The sequence below is a fragment of the Chrysemys picta genome, chromosome 1 (assembly GCF_011386835.1).
Source record: "Chrysemys picta bellii isolate R12L10 chromosome 1, ASM1138683v2, whole genome shotgun sequence".
Taxonomy (NCBI): domain Eukaryota; kingdom Metazoa; phylum Chordata; order Testudines; family Emydidae; genus Chrysemys; species Chrysemys picta.
Genome location: NC_088791.1, coordinates 327,475,196 through 327,494,111, shown reverse-complemented (window position 1 = coordinate 327,494,111; position 18,916 = coordinate 327,475,196). Strand labels below are relative to the sequence as shown.

At 45.3% G+C, this 18,916-nt stretch overlaps 2 protein-coding genes across 36 annotated transcripts in view; one reads left to right on the top strand and one right to left on the bottom strand.

Moving 5' to 3' along the window:
• The window catches only part of TAF1D (TATA-box binding protein associated factor, RNA polymerase I subunit D), a 40,089-nt gene extending 38,311 nt beyond the window's left edge, over positions 1-1,778 (bottom strand). For 25 of the 34 annotated variants that reach the window (XM_065581607.1, XM_065581604.1, XM_065581619.1 and 22 more), the window contains exon 1: positions 1,552-1,778. The gene's annotated coding sequence lies outside the window, so the exon portion shown is untranslated. Of the gene's footprint in view, positions 1-419; positions 472-1,551 lie in introns of all 34 variants that reach the window. The other 9 variants (XM_065581632.1, XM_065581602.1, XM_065581621.1 and 6 more) reach the window with 3 other exon arrangements.
• C1H11orf54 (chromosome 1 C11orf54 homolog) overlaps positions 1,704-18,916 on the top strand; it is a 29,324-nt gene continuing 12,111 nt past the window's right edge. Inside the window, exons 1-6 of one of the 2 annotated variants that reach the window (XM_065581635.1) lie at positions 1,704-1,838; positions 8,604-8,749; positions 12,919-13,017; positions 14,168-14,241; positions 15,096-15,197; positions 18,030-18,206. In XM_065581635.1, coding sequence (XP_065437707.1) covers positions 8,692-8,749; positions 12,919-13,017; positions 14,168-14,241; positions 15,096-15,197; positions 18,030-18,206 — 510 coding nt within the window. In that variant the 5' untranslated portion in view covers positions 1,704-1,838; positions 8,604-8,691. The other variant, XM_065581636.1, reaches the window with a different exon arrangement.

Below are 18,916 nucleotides of genomic sequence, written 5' to 3'. Positions count from 1 at the left end.
AGGTGATGTAGGGAGTAGGATGTGCTTTGGCTAGTTTAAGACATTTAAGGAATTGTATTAAGTCTTAAGACTTTTCCTTGCCAAGAGACAATAGTAGAAAGGTGATCTGTATAAGAAAAGTAAACATATCAGTTAAGGTCAAAAGGTGCTTTTTCTTCTGTGAAGGTTCTTTTAACTTTCGCTTGTGATAGCTCAGACAATTTGTAACATACTAAAGTTTAATACTGGCAGTGTCTGCTACTACATGAATAAGTTGGGAAGTGAGATAGTACAGTTTAGGGGTCACAAGGTAACCGAGAAATAACGGGTAGTCACAGCACACCAGCTGCTTAACTATGGTGCTTTCAAACTTAGATGTGTATACAAATATGCAGAAACAAGACTTTCATGCAGTTCCACAACACCACTTTTCTCCCTACCCTAGCTTGGCAAGGCCTGATCCCTGCTGCAGCAGCAGCACCATCACCTCTCCTGGCGGAGAAATAATAGTTAGGGTTAAAAATTGAACATTTGAAAGGAGTTTTCCTAGGGTACCAGATGTCCTAATTTTACAGGGACAGTCCTGATTTTGGGATCTTTTTCTTATATAGGCTCCTATTACCCCCAACCCTGTCCCAATTTTTCACACTTGCTGTCTGGTCACCCTAAATTTTCCCCAAAACCCTGGTGTTGCTGTAACAAGGTTTGTGTTTCCTCCCACAAATTGATTTAAAAAGTTTCAGAGTAGCAGCCATGTTAGTCTGTATCCTCAAAAAGAACAGGAGTACTTGTGGCACCTTAGAGACTAACAAATTTATTAGAGCATAAGCTTTTGTGGGCTTATGGGTTGTAGCCCACGTACAAGTGGGTTGTAGCCCACGAAAGCTTATGCTCTAATAAATTTGTTAGTCTCTAAGGTGCCACAAGTACTCCTGTTCTTTTTGATTAAAAAAAGAGACACCTAAAAACCTGCTGCTGTCTATTTCTATCCCTCTCCCCACTTCTACAGCACCGTGCAGCCAGCCAGGCTCTCACCGTACACACAGTACTAATTACACCCACATGCTGCCCGAAGCATTTTACACCTGAGTCAGTCAAGCAGGATGAAGGACTTGCCCCACGTTACAGCGAGCCCACGGCAGAGCAGGGAACGGAGGAACCCGACACCCGGCCCTGCCCCATGCTCTGGTCACTCGGCGGGGCCGGGCCGTTCTCTAGGTTACACTAGCTCCAAGGCACCTCGCCGGGGGAGGGGAAGCCTCTCTCAAGGGGTGAGCCGTACCATTAGCAAGGGAGCGGGCCGTACCATTAGCCCATGATGCTGCCGAGCCAATGGGGGGCGCCGGCCCTGGGGAGGGAAGGACAAGGCCATAGAGACCGGCCAGGCCCCCCAGCCCTTAGAGGGGAGCGGGGCTGCATTGAGACCCCCATAACTTGCCGCAGCTAATGGATGACCTCCCACCAACAAAGCCCCGGATCCTCCCCAGCCTCCCCCTGAGGGTCCCCGCCCAGCCCAGGGGCCCAGCGCCGCGGATGGCACTGGATAGCGCAAGCGACCCCCACACGACTCACCCTCTGTCCTCGCCACGCTCTCTGGGAGTCCAAGACAAGGGCTGCTCAATGGCTGTGTGGCTTCTTAAATAGCGCACTTGCTCTCGCGAGAGCTGATTGGCCTGATGGGAAGAAGGGAGCAGAGGGGGCTGTCCGCGAGCGCCATCTTGGGAGAGGCACTGAGGGTGGGCCCCTCTCTCCCCAGCGTTGTAAGGGTGGTGGCAGCAGCAGAGGCACGGGAGACTGGTGCGCTTGCGCAGACGGAGCCCAGCTGCGGGCCAGCAGAGCCCCTCCCCAGCGGTACTCTAGTAAGTAGAATAGCGGCTGCTGAACACACAGCTGATCACCCTACGCGCTGGCTACGGTGGCACAGGTACCCCGTGCTGGGTGATTCCTTACACCCGCCGTGCCAAGGGTGCTGTGTGTGTCCGAAAGCGGTGGATTTAGGGGAAAGGGCAAGGCTAGTGTAGGGAAGTGACATCGTTAGTGGTTGTACTACAGGAAAAGCCTTGCTAATGCGCCGCTCCTCTTCCTACATCCTGCTTCACAACCTTGTCCCTATAACGGGAGCTCCCCTCTTGGCAAAGGGTTGAAAGAGCGTGTGTGAGGCTGTGATTGTTACTAAGGGTTTGTTATTTCTCAGAAGTAGGCGTGCCACAGTAGGCCTATTAGCAGAGGATGTAATGGAACCAGGAGACCACAGATGTTAATATAAAGTGAACAGAGTAAGTACACCTCTACCCCGGTTTCACCTATAACGCGGTAAGATTTTTTGGCTCCTGAGGCCAGCGTTATATCGGGGTAGAGGTGTACATCATATGAGTCATTAACCTTATTGTCTGGGCATGTTTATTCACCTATCCACTCACTTTCAGAACTGAGTAATTCTCATTTGAAACTTTGCTTTTGTGTTTTGAAAGGGACCTCACAAAACTGGGTGACTGGGCAACAAAATGGCAGATGAAACTCAATGTTGATAAATCCAAAGTAATGCATATTGGAAAACATAATCCCAACTATGCATATAAAATGATGGGATCTAAATTAGCTGTTACCACACAAGAAAGAGATCTTGGAGTCATTGTGGACATCCACTCAATGTGCAATAGCAGTCAAAAAAGCTAACAGAATGTTGGGAAATAATTAGGAAAGGGATAAATAATTTGGCCAAAAATATCATATTGCCTCTAAAATACATCTTGTATACTGCATGCAGATTTGGTTCCCCTATCTAAAAAAAAAAAAAGATATTGGAAATGGTACAGAAAAGGGTAACTAATATGATTAGGGTATGGAACAGCTTCCATATGAAAAGACGTTAATAAGACTCGGACTTTTCAGCTTGGAAAAGAGACGATCAAGGGGGATATAAAAATCATGATTGGGGTGGAAAAAGTAAATAAGGAAGTGTTATTTACTCCTTATCATAACACAATAATTAGGGGTCACCAAATTAAATTAATAGGCAGCAGGTTTAAAACAAACTAAAGGAAGTATTTTTTCACATAGCGCAGAGTCAACCTGTGGAACTCTTTGCCAGGGGATGTTGTGCAGGCCAAGACTATAACAGGGTTCAAAAAAGAACTAGATAAGTTCATGGAGGATAGGTCTATCAATGGTTATTTGCCAGGATGGGCAGGGTTGCAAAACCATGCTCTGAAGTGTCCCTAACCTCTGTTTGCCAGAAGCTGGGAATGGGCAACAGGGGGTGGATCAGTTGATGATTACCTGTTCTGTTCATTCCCTTTGAAGCACCTGGGATTGGCCACATTCAGAAGACAGGATACTGGGCTAGATGGACCATTGCTCTGACCCAGGATGGCCGTTCTGATGTTTTGTAGAGAAGGGGCTGTTGCTTTCCTGGCTCTGATGTGTTTATTAATTACTTTTTAAAATGCCCTTTAAGTTATTGCTTACTTTTAATTGTTTCCTATGTGCCATAACTACTCTAGATTTGTCTTTTAGGCCCCAGTCCGCAAATTAATCCACATGGGTAGACCATAACCCCCTTACACCGAGCCCTATTGGAGTCAATTAAGTAAAATCACCAGCCCATAACAATTCCCCCAAAAACTCTAGTCAAGACCATTCCAATTCTACTGCTGCTCCATGGTGGAAGTTACTGCATAGGGCATGTCTCATTTGTGCACCAAAATATTCCAATGAGGGAGGAAAGAAAGGAAGAGCCCATCAAAGACACTAACTTGTACTTTGAATTGGAATGCAGTACTGTGTTTTATTGGTACTAAAAATTGACTGAAATGGTAAGTATATGTATATTTTATGGAAAATTTCACTCATTAGTATTCTTTGTGGATTACTGTTAATCCTGTACTAACAAGGTGTGGAAAAAAATTACATTTACTAGCCAGAGGACTAAACCTGCTAGTCAGACATAGTTGTGAAGGTTTTCATAGACTATCAGGGTTGGAAGGGACTTCAGGAGATCATCTAGTCTAACCCACTGCTGAAAGGAGGACCAATCCCCAATTAAATCATCCAACAGATTTTTGCTGCATATCACTGAATGGCCCCCTCAAGGATTGAACTCACACCCCTAGGTTTAGCAGGCCAATGCTCAAACCACTGAGCTCTCCCTCCTGCCTCAAGAAAAGCTGTCCTCCTTTGTAACCCTCTATTGCTGGGGTGTCTACTAGTGACACACACACACACTTACTTTACATTAATTTAATTATATTGGTTTCTAAAGTGATATAGTTAATAGGAACAAAAACTATGTAGACAAGCCCTAGGTAGTTGCCCCTGCACCTTTTAAAGCAGCTTGTGACTTGCTCTGATGAAGTAAGAGCTTCAAATTTATCTCTTCCCGAGGCTTCTTTTCCCACAGGGGTGATTCTCCACTACTCTCCCCATCCCCAGCCTCTGTTTTATCCTCCTCACTATTCCATAACAACAGATCCTGCCTTTGCTCATGATGATACATTTGGATTGTGTACCTGGTACGGTTCACCCCTCTCCCTGCCACCTGCCTCTTCTGAAGCATGAGAGACTCCAGTGCACATCTACCTAGAGTGCGCCAGGTTGCAGCCTCTTTTCCGGCTCCTCCAGAACCTTCTCCTTAGGTTCTGCCTGCACTTTTCCCCGCACCTGCTAATTTATGCACCCCTCATCCATGGTCCCCTGAAGTCAGGAGACCTCCTCATCAACCTCCTTCTGGCACTAGCCCAGGTGGCCATTCATCATATCAGTAGGAAGATGTTGGAAGCGGAGGCAGTCTGCGATTGTGAGGCCTATTTCCGCTCCTCCCTTCGATCGCGCATTCGGACAGTTTCTCTGGGCTGCGTATGCTAGCTCCTAGACACCTTCGAGGAGCAGTGGGTGCTCTCCAGGGTTCTCTGCTCAGTGTCTCCTTCTGGATTCCTGATTTTGGCCCTATGACCTCACTCCTGTCCCTGTTTTTCATTTGTTGTCCCCTGAACTTGCTTGAGCCCCGGGTTAAGTAGCTCATCCCCTTAGGCTCGGGTGGGGCCTTCAGATGTGGGCAGGCTTATGCCCGGCCACGCCTGGAACTCAGTAGATGCTCATACATTTGGAAAAGCAGCAATAGCATAAAATTGACATGATTCTTGCTCCTTTCTCTGCTAGCCTTACAGTTCTGAATGGCAGTAGTGGTACTGCCTAGTGCATAATTAGCTGCATTCTATTACTGCTTGGCAAAGTTGTCTGTCCACAGGCATAGCTGTGAAGGGATGGGAAGTATCGCACACCTTCAGCTGTAGATTTGGCAGCACATCAATGACTGTGCTGAGATACGGAGAAACCCTGCAATCAGGCAGGTGGGTAAATTTAAACAGGACTGTACATTTCAGAGTTTTGTATTTTGCTTTGGAGAATCACTACCCTGAAGTGGATCTTTTTTGTGTTCCCGTCTCTCTGCATAGCAGATCTGTGTTAACACACAGATTGTCTCTAACATACAGAAACTTATCAATCAATGGAACAAAAACAAAGTTTCTGTTCTGTCAGGTATCTTATGAAGGCAGGATGGAAACTGCATAATTGAGAACATTTGTACAGACAAAATTCCTGCCTGACCCTTTAACTTCCTGTCTCCTTATCCTCATGTCCTCCTTTGACCGAGAGCTTCAGATCAGCTCATTCTACATCACAAAATTCCTTATCTAGCCATTACCTGGCCTCCTTCAGTACTACTGGAGAATAGTAGTATTGAATGGAGGGTCCTCCTGGCCCCTCTTCCTTTCCCTACTTCCTCGTTTCCCAGTCCATCAACCTATTCTCTTCTCTAAGTCCTCTTCTCCCTCTTCTCCATTGTGTCAACCACTGACTCTCTCCACTCCACACTTTCCACCATCCTGGACTTGTTTGACCATCTCCCCCCTTGCAAAGTTCATCCATTCAAGCAACCTCAAACCCTGACTCACCCCCCAGCATCTGTTTCTTCTTTTCCTGCTCTCCACCAGCTGATCATCTTCACAGAAGTCCTGCTGTGACCATGCAGACTTCTTCCACTACAAAATGTACTGTCTCCTTCTACAGCTCTGCCATCTCCCTAGCCACCCAGTAGTATTTCTGCATCCTCACTGAATCCTACATTTCTGAGATCTGACCTAGTCTCTCAATCCACACTGCTAAAGCTCTTGTCCAGGCCTTGTCACTTTGTGTCTTGACTATTGCCACATCCTCCTTTCTGTTCTTGATAAATGCAACCTTGCCCCCTTTTAAATCCATTCAAAATGTTGCTACTAAAAGTCACCTTCTTGGTTAATTGCTCTGACTAAATAGCCCCTCACACTTTTTCATTCCGCCACTGGATTCCCCCCCAACACCTCAAATACAAGCTACATATTTTTTTACCTTTTGAGTGCCTTCCTGGCTTTGTATTACTCTGCCTATCAACTCTAATAATTACACCTCAACCCTGATATAACATGGTCCTCGGAAGCCAAAAAATCTCACCGCATTATAGGTCAGACTGCGTTATATTGGGTTCAGTCCGGTACGCCGTGCTGGACTGGACAGGCTTCCCCAGCAGTGATTTAAAGGACCCGGTGCTCCAGCCGCTGCGGGGAGTCCCAGGCCCTTTAAATCACCGCCGGAGCTCCGGCAGCAGGGCTCGGACGGGGATTTAATAAAATTTGTTTTGTTTGTTAATTGGTAAAAGGGGTAACAAACCGAACAAAGCAGATTACTAAGCAAATTAAATCAAACATGCAAACTAAACTAGTTTCACTAAAGAAATTGGTTACAAATAGTATTTCTCACTCTAGATATTGTTGCAGACAGTTTGCAAAGTTTCTGTGGTTCAGAGTTCCAGTTATATTCCTTTTCAGACTAGACCCCAGTCTCAGTCTGGACTCCCCCTTTGCCTTCCCTTCAGGTGGCTTTTGCAGTCTTCCTTGTTGGGCAGACAGCCATGGAGAGGAGGAGTCCCGTTTGCCTTCCTCCTTACCCTTAAATAGGATTTACATAAGGCGGGAATCCTTTGTTTCCCAAATTTGATCCACCTTCCCTAACAGTGGAAAGTTACAAGAAATCCCAGGTAATGTTTTAGTATCAGGTGACAAGAACACCTGACTAAATAAGGAGTAATGGTCTCAAGTTGCAGTGGGGGAGGTTTAGATTGGATATTAGGAAATACTTTTTCACTAGTAGGGTGATGAAGCACTAGAATAGGTTACCTAGGGAGGTGGTGGAATCGCCTTTCTTGGAGGTTTTTAAGATCAGGCTTGACAAAGCCCTGGCTGGGATGATTTAGTTGGGGATTGGTCCTGCTTTGAGCAGAGGGTTGAACTAGATGACCTCCTGAGGTCCCCTCCAGCCCTGATATTCTATGATTCTATGACTTTTTGGTATCAGAGTCCATGAGTCAGTGGCAGTATGGAGTGTCCACAGGAAGGCCAATCTTTTCACAGTCCATTGTCCTCACTGATGGGCCGTCTGCCCCGTCTGGCTTATCCATTGTTGTACCTGAAGTGTTAGCAGTGGGTGTCACCCAAAGTAGCATAATTGAAATACAGATACACAGTCTATATTCCTAACTTCAGATACAGACATGATACAGGCACACAGATTAATCACATTCAGTAAATCATAACCTTTCCAGTGATATCTCACATGAGCCATCTTGAATAAAAGTATATCTTAGTTATGTCATTCATATCATAAGCATATTTTAATAAAGAATATGGAATGACGTGTCATATAATGCCCCTGTACTCACTTGGAAAAACTTCTTCTTTCCTATTGGTGGGTAAGCAAGTAGACTTTTTCCAAGCCCCACTGAATGGATATCTGGGACTTGTTTCCTTTTTGTGGGCAGTAAGGCAGATGTGACTAAAGAGTTAATGAATGATTGGTGTTATTGACTTATGCGCTGGATCTAACCAGCTCTTCCTGGTGGCCTGCTCCAATCACCTGATTGTGTGTTGTAGTAGAACTGACTAAACTATAGCTACTTTGAACTTGTGAACTGTGAGCAATAAACTTTTTTGAAAACTTAGTTTCAGGTAGTTGCTAACAAAACAATTGTTACATACAAGGTTACTGTAGGAGAGGTACATCCATCTCTGCTGCTGTTCTCCATCAACAGAAATACTGCAACCCCTCTTCTCTTTTGTAGGGGAAAGTCTTGGTTTCATGCCTGCCCAGAGGTCAAATTGGGCCTCCTAGTGAACCAGTACTGTACTTCTTTGGTGCAGGTGGAAGACTGCCTTTTTGAGTTCATGACTCTCAGCTTTCATAGAAAAACAAATTAAAGCACCACCTGGGCAAACACCTGCATGTGTTCAGAGTCCTTTGAAGTCAGGGGCTTGATTGCACAGACCGAGTTGGAGGCTTGGGGCTAAGTCCTTATGGATACAGTGCTCTGAATCCTCTCTAGAATTGCATGCTATGCATATTGTCATTCCAAAACATATGAGGAAATTAGCATTGTAAGCACATACATCACAATTTGTCACATGAAGCAAAAAGTCTAGTCTACTATAATTTGTATTCTTAAATGAAATTGAAAAAAACCGCTTACATATCAAAAAGTAGAATGCAGCTGTGCAAGCCCTTTTTAATCAGTAAACCATTCTGTTTGTTCACAGATCAGTAAGTCTCAGTGCCTGGTGTACTCTGATCTCTTCAGCAGAGAATTTATAAATCAGTTGTCCAGTTTGCTGAAAGAAATAGAAAATGGCCAAAGTTGAAAAGCTTGCTCTTCATGTCCCAAGTCTAGAGGAACTTTCTGGGGGTAAGTAATGCAATTTATAGTGTTATGGAAGTTGTTGCAATAAGAAATGACAAAAAACTAAATTTTGTATTCAGCTCTTTGCCCCTGTGTCCTAAATAGAGCTGGGTAGAGGCTGGCTTTGACCTGATAAAGTTTTTCCCATCTGAATTATTCTAAAACAGCAAACTGTGTCTGTGCATCCATCCCATTTATAACCTTCAGCCCGATGATTGGACACTTGTTTGGGAAATGGGAGACCCCATAATTGAATCCCTTCTCTGGAGCAGAGACTTGAACTCGGATCCCTCCGCCTGGGGAAGTATCCTGGCCTCTAGGCTACAGACTGTTTTGGAGTGGGTTGCTCGTAATCTCTGCTGTTGAAGCTGTTCCACTTTATAAAAATACTTAATATCCTACATGAGAGGCAAGTGCCATAACCACTGGGCTAAAGGTTATAAGATGAATGGATAGCCACCGCAGTGAACATTTTTGGACAGGTGTCAGAGTAGCAGCCGTGTTAGTCTGTATCCGCAAAAAGAACAGGAGTACTTGTGGCACCTTAGAGACTAACAAATTGATTAGAGCATAAGCTTTCGTGGACTACAGCCCACTTCTTCGGATGCATCCGAAGAAGTGGGCTGTAGTCCACAAAAGCTTATGCTCTAATCAATTTGTTAGTCTCTAAGGTGCCACAAGTACTCCTGTTATTTTTGGACATGTACCCAATGGTTCTCAGTTGCTTTTCTTCCAACTGAGACCCAAAATCTATCTGTAGTTTCTTGCTAGTCCCACTCACATCCCACATTACTTTGCAGCTTCAAAAGATTGCAAGATTGGGATATTGGCAAGAACCCCTGGTTGAGTGGGAGTGATACTTTTAGCCACTACGTGTTCTGATTGGAGCAGTGCTGGGATCACAGCCTCTTGAACCAGTGCTGCCCACAGAGCTGAATGCTTGGCAGGGAGGGGTGAGGAGTTGCAATAGGATTGGGTTGGGGGTGAGATGGGGTGGAGCACTTGGAGAGCAACCATGATAGGATCAGGAGCCTGAATTTGTCCCTACATCAGCAGCAGGAGAAGTAGAGTGGAAAGCAGAGTTTCCCCTTCCTGGCTGGGCCATCAGACCCCAAGTTTTGTCTTGCTTTTTATTTTCTTTCTCTCTCATCAACCTTTGGGGAATGATTCAGTGGAGATCCTTTCAGAGCCTCGTTACTGACCCACTCACCTAGCAGGAGCTAAAACCTCACATAATGCTGCTAAGTAAATTTTGCTGACTCATTATGACAAATGGCTTTAACTCCACCCGGCTAGAAGACAGGTGGGTATGTGTGATGCTGCATTCCATATGTTTATGGTAATATACTTATGAGTGTAAATATGATGTAACTGGAATATGCTTTATGCAAAAGGTCTCTTGTAAGGTATAATTACAAAGCTTATAATCTACTGAGTATATTCATCCTATTTGTATGAATGTATCATTCTTGTATCTGAAGCTAGAAATTTGAAGTGTTACTCTGAACTCCTATTGTAACTATGCAAAGTTTGGGCCATTAATGATAGTTTGGAATCTTGATGGCTCCCATCAACTAGGACAATTGGTTGTAAATGGCTCTGTTTACTTGCAAGCCTTCCTGTGAGTCAGGCCAGGAAGAATGAAGGCTTGGGGTCTCATAGGACATGGGACCATGTCACCTGGTACTGGAATCCATCTTAAACCTGGTGCTTTTCCATTTAGAAGGAGGGGTGGGGACCCAGAGAGACAAAAGATTTCCGCCTTGTGCCAAAGCTATATAAGGGGGTGGACCAGAACAAAGGAGGCTGCAGTCATGAGAAATCCCCTAGCTACCACCTGAGCTGGAACAAGGACTGTACTGGGGAAAGGATTAGGTCCAGACTAAGAAGGAGTCTAGTCTGTGAAAGAAGCTTATTGGAAATCTCTAAGGGTGAGATTTACCTGTATTCAGTTTCTTAAATGTATTAGGCTTAGACTTGCGTGTTTTGTTTTATTTTGCTTGGTAACTTACTTTGTTCTGTGTGTTATTACTTGGAACCACTTAAATCCTACTTTTTATATTTAATAAAATCACTTTTTGCTTATTAATTAACCCAGAGTAAGTAATTAATATTAGGGGAGCAAACAGCTGTGCATATCTCTCTATCAGTGTTATAGAGAGCGGACAATTTATGAGTTTATCCTGTATAAGCTTTATACAGAGTAAAACTGATTCCTTTGGGGTTTGAGTCCCATTGGGAGCTGGGTGTCTGGATGCTGCAGACAGGAGCATTTCTTAAGCTGTTTTCAGTTAAGTCTGCAGCTTTGGGGCGCATGGGTTCAGACCCTGGGTCTGTGTTGGAGCAGACTGGTGTGTCTGGCTCAACAAGGCAGGATTCTGGAGGCCCAAACTGGCAGAGAAAATGGGCTCAGAGGTAGTCTTAGCACATCAGGTGACAGTCCCAAGGGGATCTCTGTGACCGAACCCATCACAGTATGAATCTCTGAACAGGGGGACAAGGGGCAGAGATAGAGACATCCTTCAGGAAGCCCTAGAAACAGAAGAAACCATAGGCTGAATTTTATCTTCTGTTCTGTTGTTGGGTCTATCAATAAAGCCAAATCCAGGAATGGGTTACGTTTCAACTTGAATAAACCCCCTCTGAGTGACATAAGTTACAATGACATAGCACTGTTCACAGTGGGAGAGCTTTTCCTGCCGACATAGCTTGTGCCGCTCACAGAGGTGGTTTTATTATGCTGATGGAAGAACTTTCTCCCATCAGCATAGAGCAGGGGTGGGCAAAATTTTGGCCCGAGGGCCACATCGGGGTTGCAAAACTGTATGGAGGGCCAGGTAGGGATGGCTGTGCCTGGCCCCTGCCCTCATCTGCCCCCTCCCACTTCCTGCCCCCTGACTGCCCCCCTCTGAATCCCCGACCCATCCAACCCCCCTTGCTCCTTGTCCCCTGACTGCCCCCTCCTGGGGCCCCCTGTCCCCCTTGGGATCCCACCCCCATCCAACCCCCCCTGCTCCCTGACTGCCCCAACCCCTATCCACACCCCCGCCCCCTGACAGCCCTCCAGGACTCCCTGCCTATCAAACCCCCTGTTCCTCGTCCCCTGACTGCCCCCCACCCCAGAACCTCTGCCCCATCCAACTGCCACCTGTCCCCTGACTGCCCCCCAGGACTCCCTGCCTCTTAATCCAACCCCCCTGCTCCCCGCCCCCTTACCATGCTGAAGCCAGCCATGCCGCCGTGTTCCCCGGCAGGAGTGGCAGGCCAGAGCACTGGCGGCACAGCGAGCTGAGGCTATGGGGGAGGGGGGACAGCAGGGGAGGGGCTGAGGGCTAGCCTCCTCGTCTGGGAGCTCAAGGGCCAGGCGGGACAGTCCCGTGGACCGGATGTGGCCTGCGAGCCGTAGTTTGCCCACCTCTGGCATAGAGCGTCTTCACCAGATGCACTGCAGCAGTGCTATACATGTAGATATGCCCTAAGCCAGCTTCATACCTACTTTTACTCCAGTGGAACAATCCATTGTTTATTCCTATGTGGGATTTGTTTTTGAGTGACTTTGTTTTACTTTGGCATGTAGTGGACCTAATGTTGATACAAAACAAAATGAAATGTTATATCAAGGGTTGTTCAGCAATATTTCTTCCCTCTGTTCTGTATAGGAGAGGTATCTTGTTCAGACATCTGACAAAAAAAGTTCTTTCTCTTTTTTTCCCCCTGTAGTCACCAATTTGAATCCAGCTCAAGTCACAGTGAGGGAAAATTGTTATCCTATGATATCTGTTGGGTGTGTGGCACTTTTGAAAATCAGGCATGTGCCTAAATGTGGATTTATTTAGGAGTATAGTTTTAGGTCTCTTTCTGAAAATCGTTTGTGTGTGTGTGTGTGTGTGTGTATTGTAAAAAGAAAAAATAAAACCTTCTGTCCTTCAGCAATATGACAGGATAGCAGAGAAGGATTTATTCCTCGAGGCCCCGATTCAGTGAGGTAATTAACATATGCATAACTGAACTTGTGACTAGCCTTATTTAAGTTAATGGAATTGCTCATGTGCTTAAAGTGACACGTGTGCTTACGTATCTTGCTGAATTGACACCTTAAAATATGTGTTTTATGTGGTGTGTTACTTGCCAAACTAGGTAATTTCTCACTAATAATTTTTTTTACTCTATTCTAGTCCTGCAGAATGGGCTTAAAGAGAACTTTGCTGATGTCCAGGTCTCTGTAGTAGAATGCCCTGATCTGACTCGTGATCCCTTCGACTTTCCTGTTAAAGGTAACATACTGTTCTAACCATAAGCTATGACTCTGCCAATATTTCATAGCTGATTCTTCATAATTAGAAACTCTTGAAGATGATGGCAGAGGAAGAGTGGTCTTGTGGATAAGCTACGAGGCTGGGAGGTAGGAGAGCTGTGTGTTATTCTTGGCTCTGCCACTGGCTTGATGTGACCTGACTAGGACAAATCACTCAAGTGCTCTGCATCACTGTTCCTCATCAGTTAAACTCATTTTACAAACAGGTTTAATTTTCTATTGTATGTTAAGGGTTTTGACATCCTCAGATTGAAGGGGCTATGTAGATACCAAGTACTGTCTTGCTATTCAACTTCATTCTAATAATGAGCTCAATCTCTGTTTATTTAAACTCCCACCATTGCCCCTACACAAGATAGGTGAAAGCATTTATATCTGTACCTTCTGCTGTCTTTGCATGATGACACTACGAACTATGCCTCATTAGAGCACCGGTGTTCCTCAATTGTTGCCTAGTAGATTTTGTGTGTGCTTGTAGAGCAGTACTACTTTTGAAACAGGCTAGCTAGCTTTCAGAAGTGAACCAATACCTTATGCATGTTTTTCTTCCAATTCAGGCCTACTTTACATGGATTTGTAGAACCCCTAATTTATCTTAGTACTCAGAAAAAAATGGTGATTTAAAACAGAGGTTCTTAACCAGGGGTCCAGGGCCCCCTGGGGGGCTGCGAGCAGGTTTCAGGGAGTCCTCCAAAATAAACCAAAGAGCAAGGCCAACATTAGACTCACAGGGGCCCAGGCAGAAAACAGAAGCCCAAGCCCTACCATGTGAGGCTGACGCCCAAGCAACTTCGCTTCACAGGGGCCCCTGTGGCTTGGGGCCCCAAGTAGTTGCCCCGCTTGCTACCCCTAACACCAGCCCTGGCTTTTAATCTACTGGATATGCAGAAAAACAGTTGCTGTGGCACAGGTGGGCCACGGAGTTTTTAAAGCATGGGAAGGAGGGGCTCAGAAAGAAAAAGGGTAAGAACCCCTGATTTAAAAGACTTTCTGAAAACTTAAAGGAAGCTTTTGAGGAACAAATTCTCAGTCTTATTATACTTCAAGTGCACAGAGAGAATTTTAGACAGATTCTCTTGACAAGCTAACTTGCTTTATTCTTGTTCCAGGAATCTGTGGGAAGCCTAGAATAGCAGATGTGGGAGGTCAACCTTACCTTTTGCCTCTTGTACAAAAAGATAAAGTGAGTTAATTTATAGTCATGGCTTTTTAGTGCACTTGCCAAAGAAAGAAGCATATGTAGTCATATTTTAAAATACTATCCTGGCGAACACTGACTAATGAATGCTGCAGGATTCCACTTGTAAAAAGAGGCTTGCATTGTGAAAGCATTATGGTCCAAGCATCCTGGCCTGTGCTGAGCATAAGAACATGTCAGAAATCCCACAGCTGAAGCTGCATGCAAAAGTTGTCCCTCTTCTAGTACTTACTAAATACTGTGTGGCTGTTTCTTCAAAACCTGCCTGAGAGAAGCCACAAAGGGATGTTGGAGGGAATTACTTTAGAGTCCATGGCATGGTCTGTATGTTTATGTATTGTATGCTACCTGTCCCTCGCATCTAGCCATGGCCCTCCATTCTGATTATTACTATTGTTTGTAAAAACAGACTGTGTATGGGGCCGGTATAGGCCAAGGTAGAGTCCACATTAATACTTGCTAATGCATTCTCTTTTGGTAGAGCATGGGACCTACCAGAATTCTATGTGACATCACTTAGGGAAATTTTCATTTTTTGCTTTAAACAATGTCACTTGCACAGAGATCAGTAATTTGGCCCTTAGACAGGATGGGGCCAAGCTTGTGCAAGAAGACACTGCAGTCCAGCAAATAAGTGGATATGTGCCCAAGTCATTATGTTTGAACTTGAGCAGATGCCAGTGCTGTTCGGATTTGAGGATTGTGCTCAAACCAATCTGTACAAATAAATAATAATGATATTTGGATAAAATCATCAAGAAATTGCAGTGGAATGTAACTGAGATGAGAATTACAAGGCAGGAAAGTCAAAGGTACATAAATGTCTGTCTCTTGTGCAGGTTTATGACCTGAACACCGTTGCAAAGCAAATAGAGTTGCCTGGAGCTTTCATTCTTGGAGCTGGAGCTGTGTCCTCTAGGATTCTTGGAGTAAATGCTGAGGTCAGTAAACGTGTATAAATATGCAGAAGTTCTCAAAAAATGATTTCATTGATAGAGCAAATATTTCTACACTGATAACTTGTATGTACCACCATAAGTTTGTATGACACTTTACAAAGATAATAAAGACAAGGTCTCTGCTAGGAGTTACTTATTACTTAGGTAATAAACCACATTTTGTGTTTATAAATTCTACAAGGAAGCATATGGTTACTATGGGGCTAACAGGAAGCAGCATCTAATTGTTGCTATACTGAAATTTGCAATTAGCTGGCCACATTTTTAATACCAGAGAAGAGGAAAAATATGTCAAAAATGGACTCCAAAGAACTGCATGGTAAATTGCTTTAAATACCCAGTGTTAGCAGGGGTGGCTCCAGGCACCAGCGCAGCAAGCGCCTGCCTGGGGCGGCAAGCCGTGGGGTGCGGTCTGCCGGTCGCCCTGAGGGCGGCAGTCAGGCTGCCTTCGGCAGCATGCCTGCGGGAGGTCCCCCGGTCCCGAGAGGCGCCCCTGCTCTTACACACCCCAAATACTCTGTCCAGCACCTCCTAAATACCATCTCCCAGTACACACATACACACCCTCCAGCACCTCGAAATACCCCCTCGAGCTTACCCCCCCCGCAGCAGTGTCCTCTATTAGGGAACTTGAAATACAGGTGGGGTCACCCCAGATACAGTTGAATTTTAAAGGCAGGTGTTTCTGTTCTCCCTCATGGTGTGACCGCAACGGGGCCAGGCTCTGGAAGTCTCAATGAGCTACAATCCCAGCTGGGACCCCAGAGGGCAGTTCCAGGAGGGCGGGGTGATTCCCTGCATAGCCCGGGCAGAGGCAGCGTTGCCCTTTTCTCTCCCCTCATTCCGAAGGCTTGGCCCGGACCCATGTCACGGTTGTGTTAGCTGGGTACACGCTGGGAAAAGCCCTGAGGCCCCCCACTCAGGCCGGTGCAGAGAGGGGAGCAGAGCCCGGAGGCCTCCAGCCTGGCGCTCTCTCTCCTTCCCCTCTCCACCTAGGACCTTGTGTACCCCGCTGCGGCTGGGCTGAATCTCACCCCAGGGGGCCCAGCCGAGAGACACCCCGTCTCTCTCTCGCTCTCCCGGGGGTCTCTCTCGGAGTCAGGGTCACCGTCCACTGACGGAAGAGGTGCCTGGCGGTTGCGGGGAGTCTCGCTTGCTCAAGTGGAGATGACTCCGGCCAAGGCAGAGTGGCGCCTGCCGACATTCCCCGCTCCGACGGGGTCTGTCCACCAGCTACCTCATCCCTGGAGCGCAGGGTCTCGCCTCTGCCCCACACGGAGGGAGCCCTCATTGCTCAGTGTATAACAGGGGGGTCGCTTAGCCTCCTGTACAACACGAGCAAGAGCCTTGTGTCCAGCAAGTATAAATGGGAGTGGTTCCCCCCGGGCTTTGTCTGTGGGTCCAGAAGCCCGGGAGGGCGCCGCCCCTCACTCCCAGGCTGGGGTGGCCGCATGGCCGGAGTGAGACTGCTGTCTAGCCCTGTCCATTTTCTATCTACTTTATGTGAATCATCTACTCCGTTGTCCAGTCATTTGGACTCCTATCTTCTCTCACTCCAGTGAGGATCTTCAGCCTCTCCAACCCATCATGGTAGTCATGCGCCGCCCCAGCCAAGTCTCTTTGTCCCGTGACTCCAGCCAGACCCCTCCACCACCACCATTCCGATTGGCGGTAATTCGGCGGCGGGTCCCTCAGTCCCTCTCGGAGCAAAGGACCTGCCACCGAAGAGTGCGATCGGAATGGTGCGATCGCGCTGCTGCGGCTTTTTTTTTTTTTTTTTTTTTTGCTGCTTGGGGCGGCTGAAAACCTGGAGCCGGCCCTGAGTGTTAGTCCTCATTTTAAATATCACAAGAGGAAAAAATAGTGTTATTCAAGATGCTATTGTTTTAAGACTTAAGCTTTAAGGTCAGGTAAGGATCAGAAGTTAAAACATGATTTAGTTGGTCTGTCCTACATGGTGAAATAGATAAAGAAAGCAGTTTTGATTTGAGGTGAAGGGAAAACTCCAGTGTAATATGAAAAATGTTCTAACTGCTACATCTAATTACAAAGAAGAGTACATGACTAAACATATTCCTAAGTGAGTGAAATACAGTCAAAGAAGAAAACTAAATCAATTGAAAGCTGGCATCTTAACAGCCTGATGCACAATAGGAGTGAGAGAATTTTGCTCTTGGTAGTAAATATGATAACTCAGAGACTTTCAAATTCGCTGCACGGTTTTATTATTTAAATAAAATAGGAAAATATTTTTATTTTAAAAGTAAGTAGTCAAATTAACCATTTAAATTATTATAGGCCTTTCAAGAGCGCTCAAAGTTGGTCTAGCTTTGCTTCTATTGAAGTCTATGGAAGTTTTTCTATTGAATGCAGTGAGAGCACAGTTAAGCTAATAGTATGAATGCTTTTGAAAATGCCACCTGAAAACTCTTTCATTTCAATACTTTGTAACGGAAGTTGAATGCTCAGTCCTGGTCATCATCACTAAGCTAGGCCTCCTGCAGAGATATATTAAGTTGGTTGCCTCATTGAAAAACTGTCCCATTTAGTGTTCTGTTATTTATACAGGGACTTGAATCCAAATCCCTAGATAAGAGAAAATTCCTTAATACATGTGTTTTACACTTAGTCAATTTTAAATTAAGAGTTTTCCTTTAAAATAGTTATGTGTTTTGCTAATCTATATGGACCTAATCCTGAGAGGTGAAAATTCTATTGTAGTTCTCAGGATTGAGCCCTAATCTGGGATGCTGTCTACCTGGTAATAAAATTAACTGACTAGAACTAAGCAATGTTACATGCTCTTCTTTTCAGTTTATCCCAGTTGCTCAAGCTGAGAGTGAAGAAAAGCCTGCTGTAAATGCGAGTTACACTGCTCAGATTAATCCTGCAGATGGAGGGTGCCTTCTGGAGAAGTACAGCAACAAATATAGTGACTGTGAATTTGGACTGCTGGCCAACCTATATGCCAGTCAGGGCCAACCTGGCAAGGTGCGTATTTGGATAAAATGTCACTTCTTCAGTAGGTGATAGCTAAAGTTAAACTTCTTTCTTTCAGGCCTGCCTTTTCTTTCAGGGAATGCTAATATTAATTCCAAAAATCACATAAGAGAAATAATGTCCTTCACAAGAAAATGAAGTTGATGTGAGGGAGTGGATTCCCCAGGGGATTGGTACTGGGATATGGAACTTTTCACCCTTAAATCACCCATTGTAATCCAGCCCAGGTTGGTAGTGACTGAAAGTTATTGTCATCTGATGCTTGATTGGCCTGTGTAAACTGAGGTTTCTGGTCTTAGTTCAGTTCCTGGTGGATGAGTGTCTCCCTCAACACAACTGGCACTAGGTGGTCTCAGCAGAGAAGCAAGAACTGAATGGTGCATGAAAATTGAACAACCTTTTTATCCCTAGAGTGTTCTTTCATGACAGGTTTGAGGCCTGTTGGGTGGGAGAAGGAAGCTTACACCTCTACTTCATGTGCTGTGCCTGTTGTGTGACTAAATAAAGAACTTCAGAGAAGCAAATTCTTACATGCAAAAAACAAAACCTGTTGAATATTTTAAGGATACAAAGGAAGCAGCACCTGTGAGAGAACTTAGTTTAACAAAGATGATAGGATACGTAGCAGCATTGAAATACACGATGTAAATAGCAAATATTCACAAAACATTACAGCATGTGATAGGCATGATAAATGTATG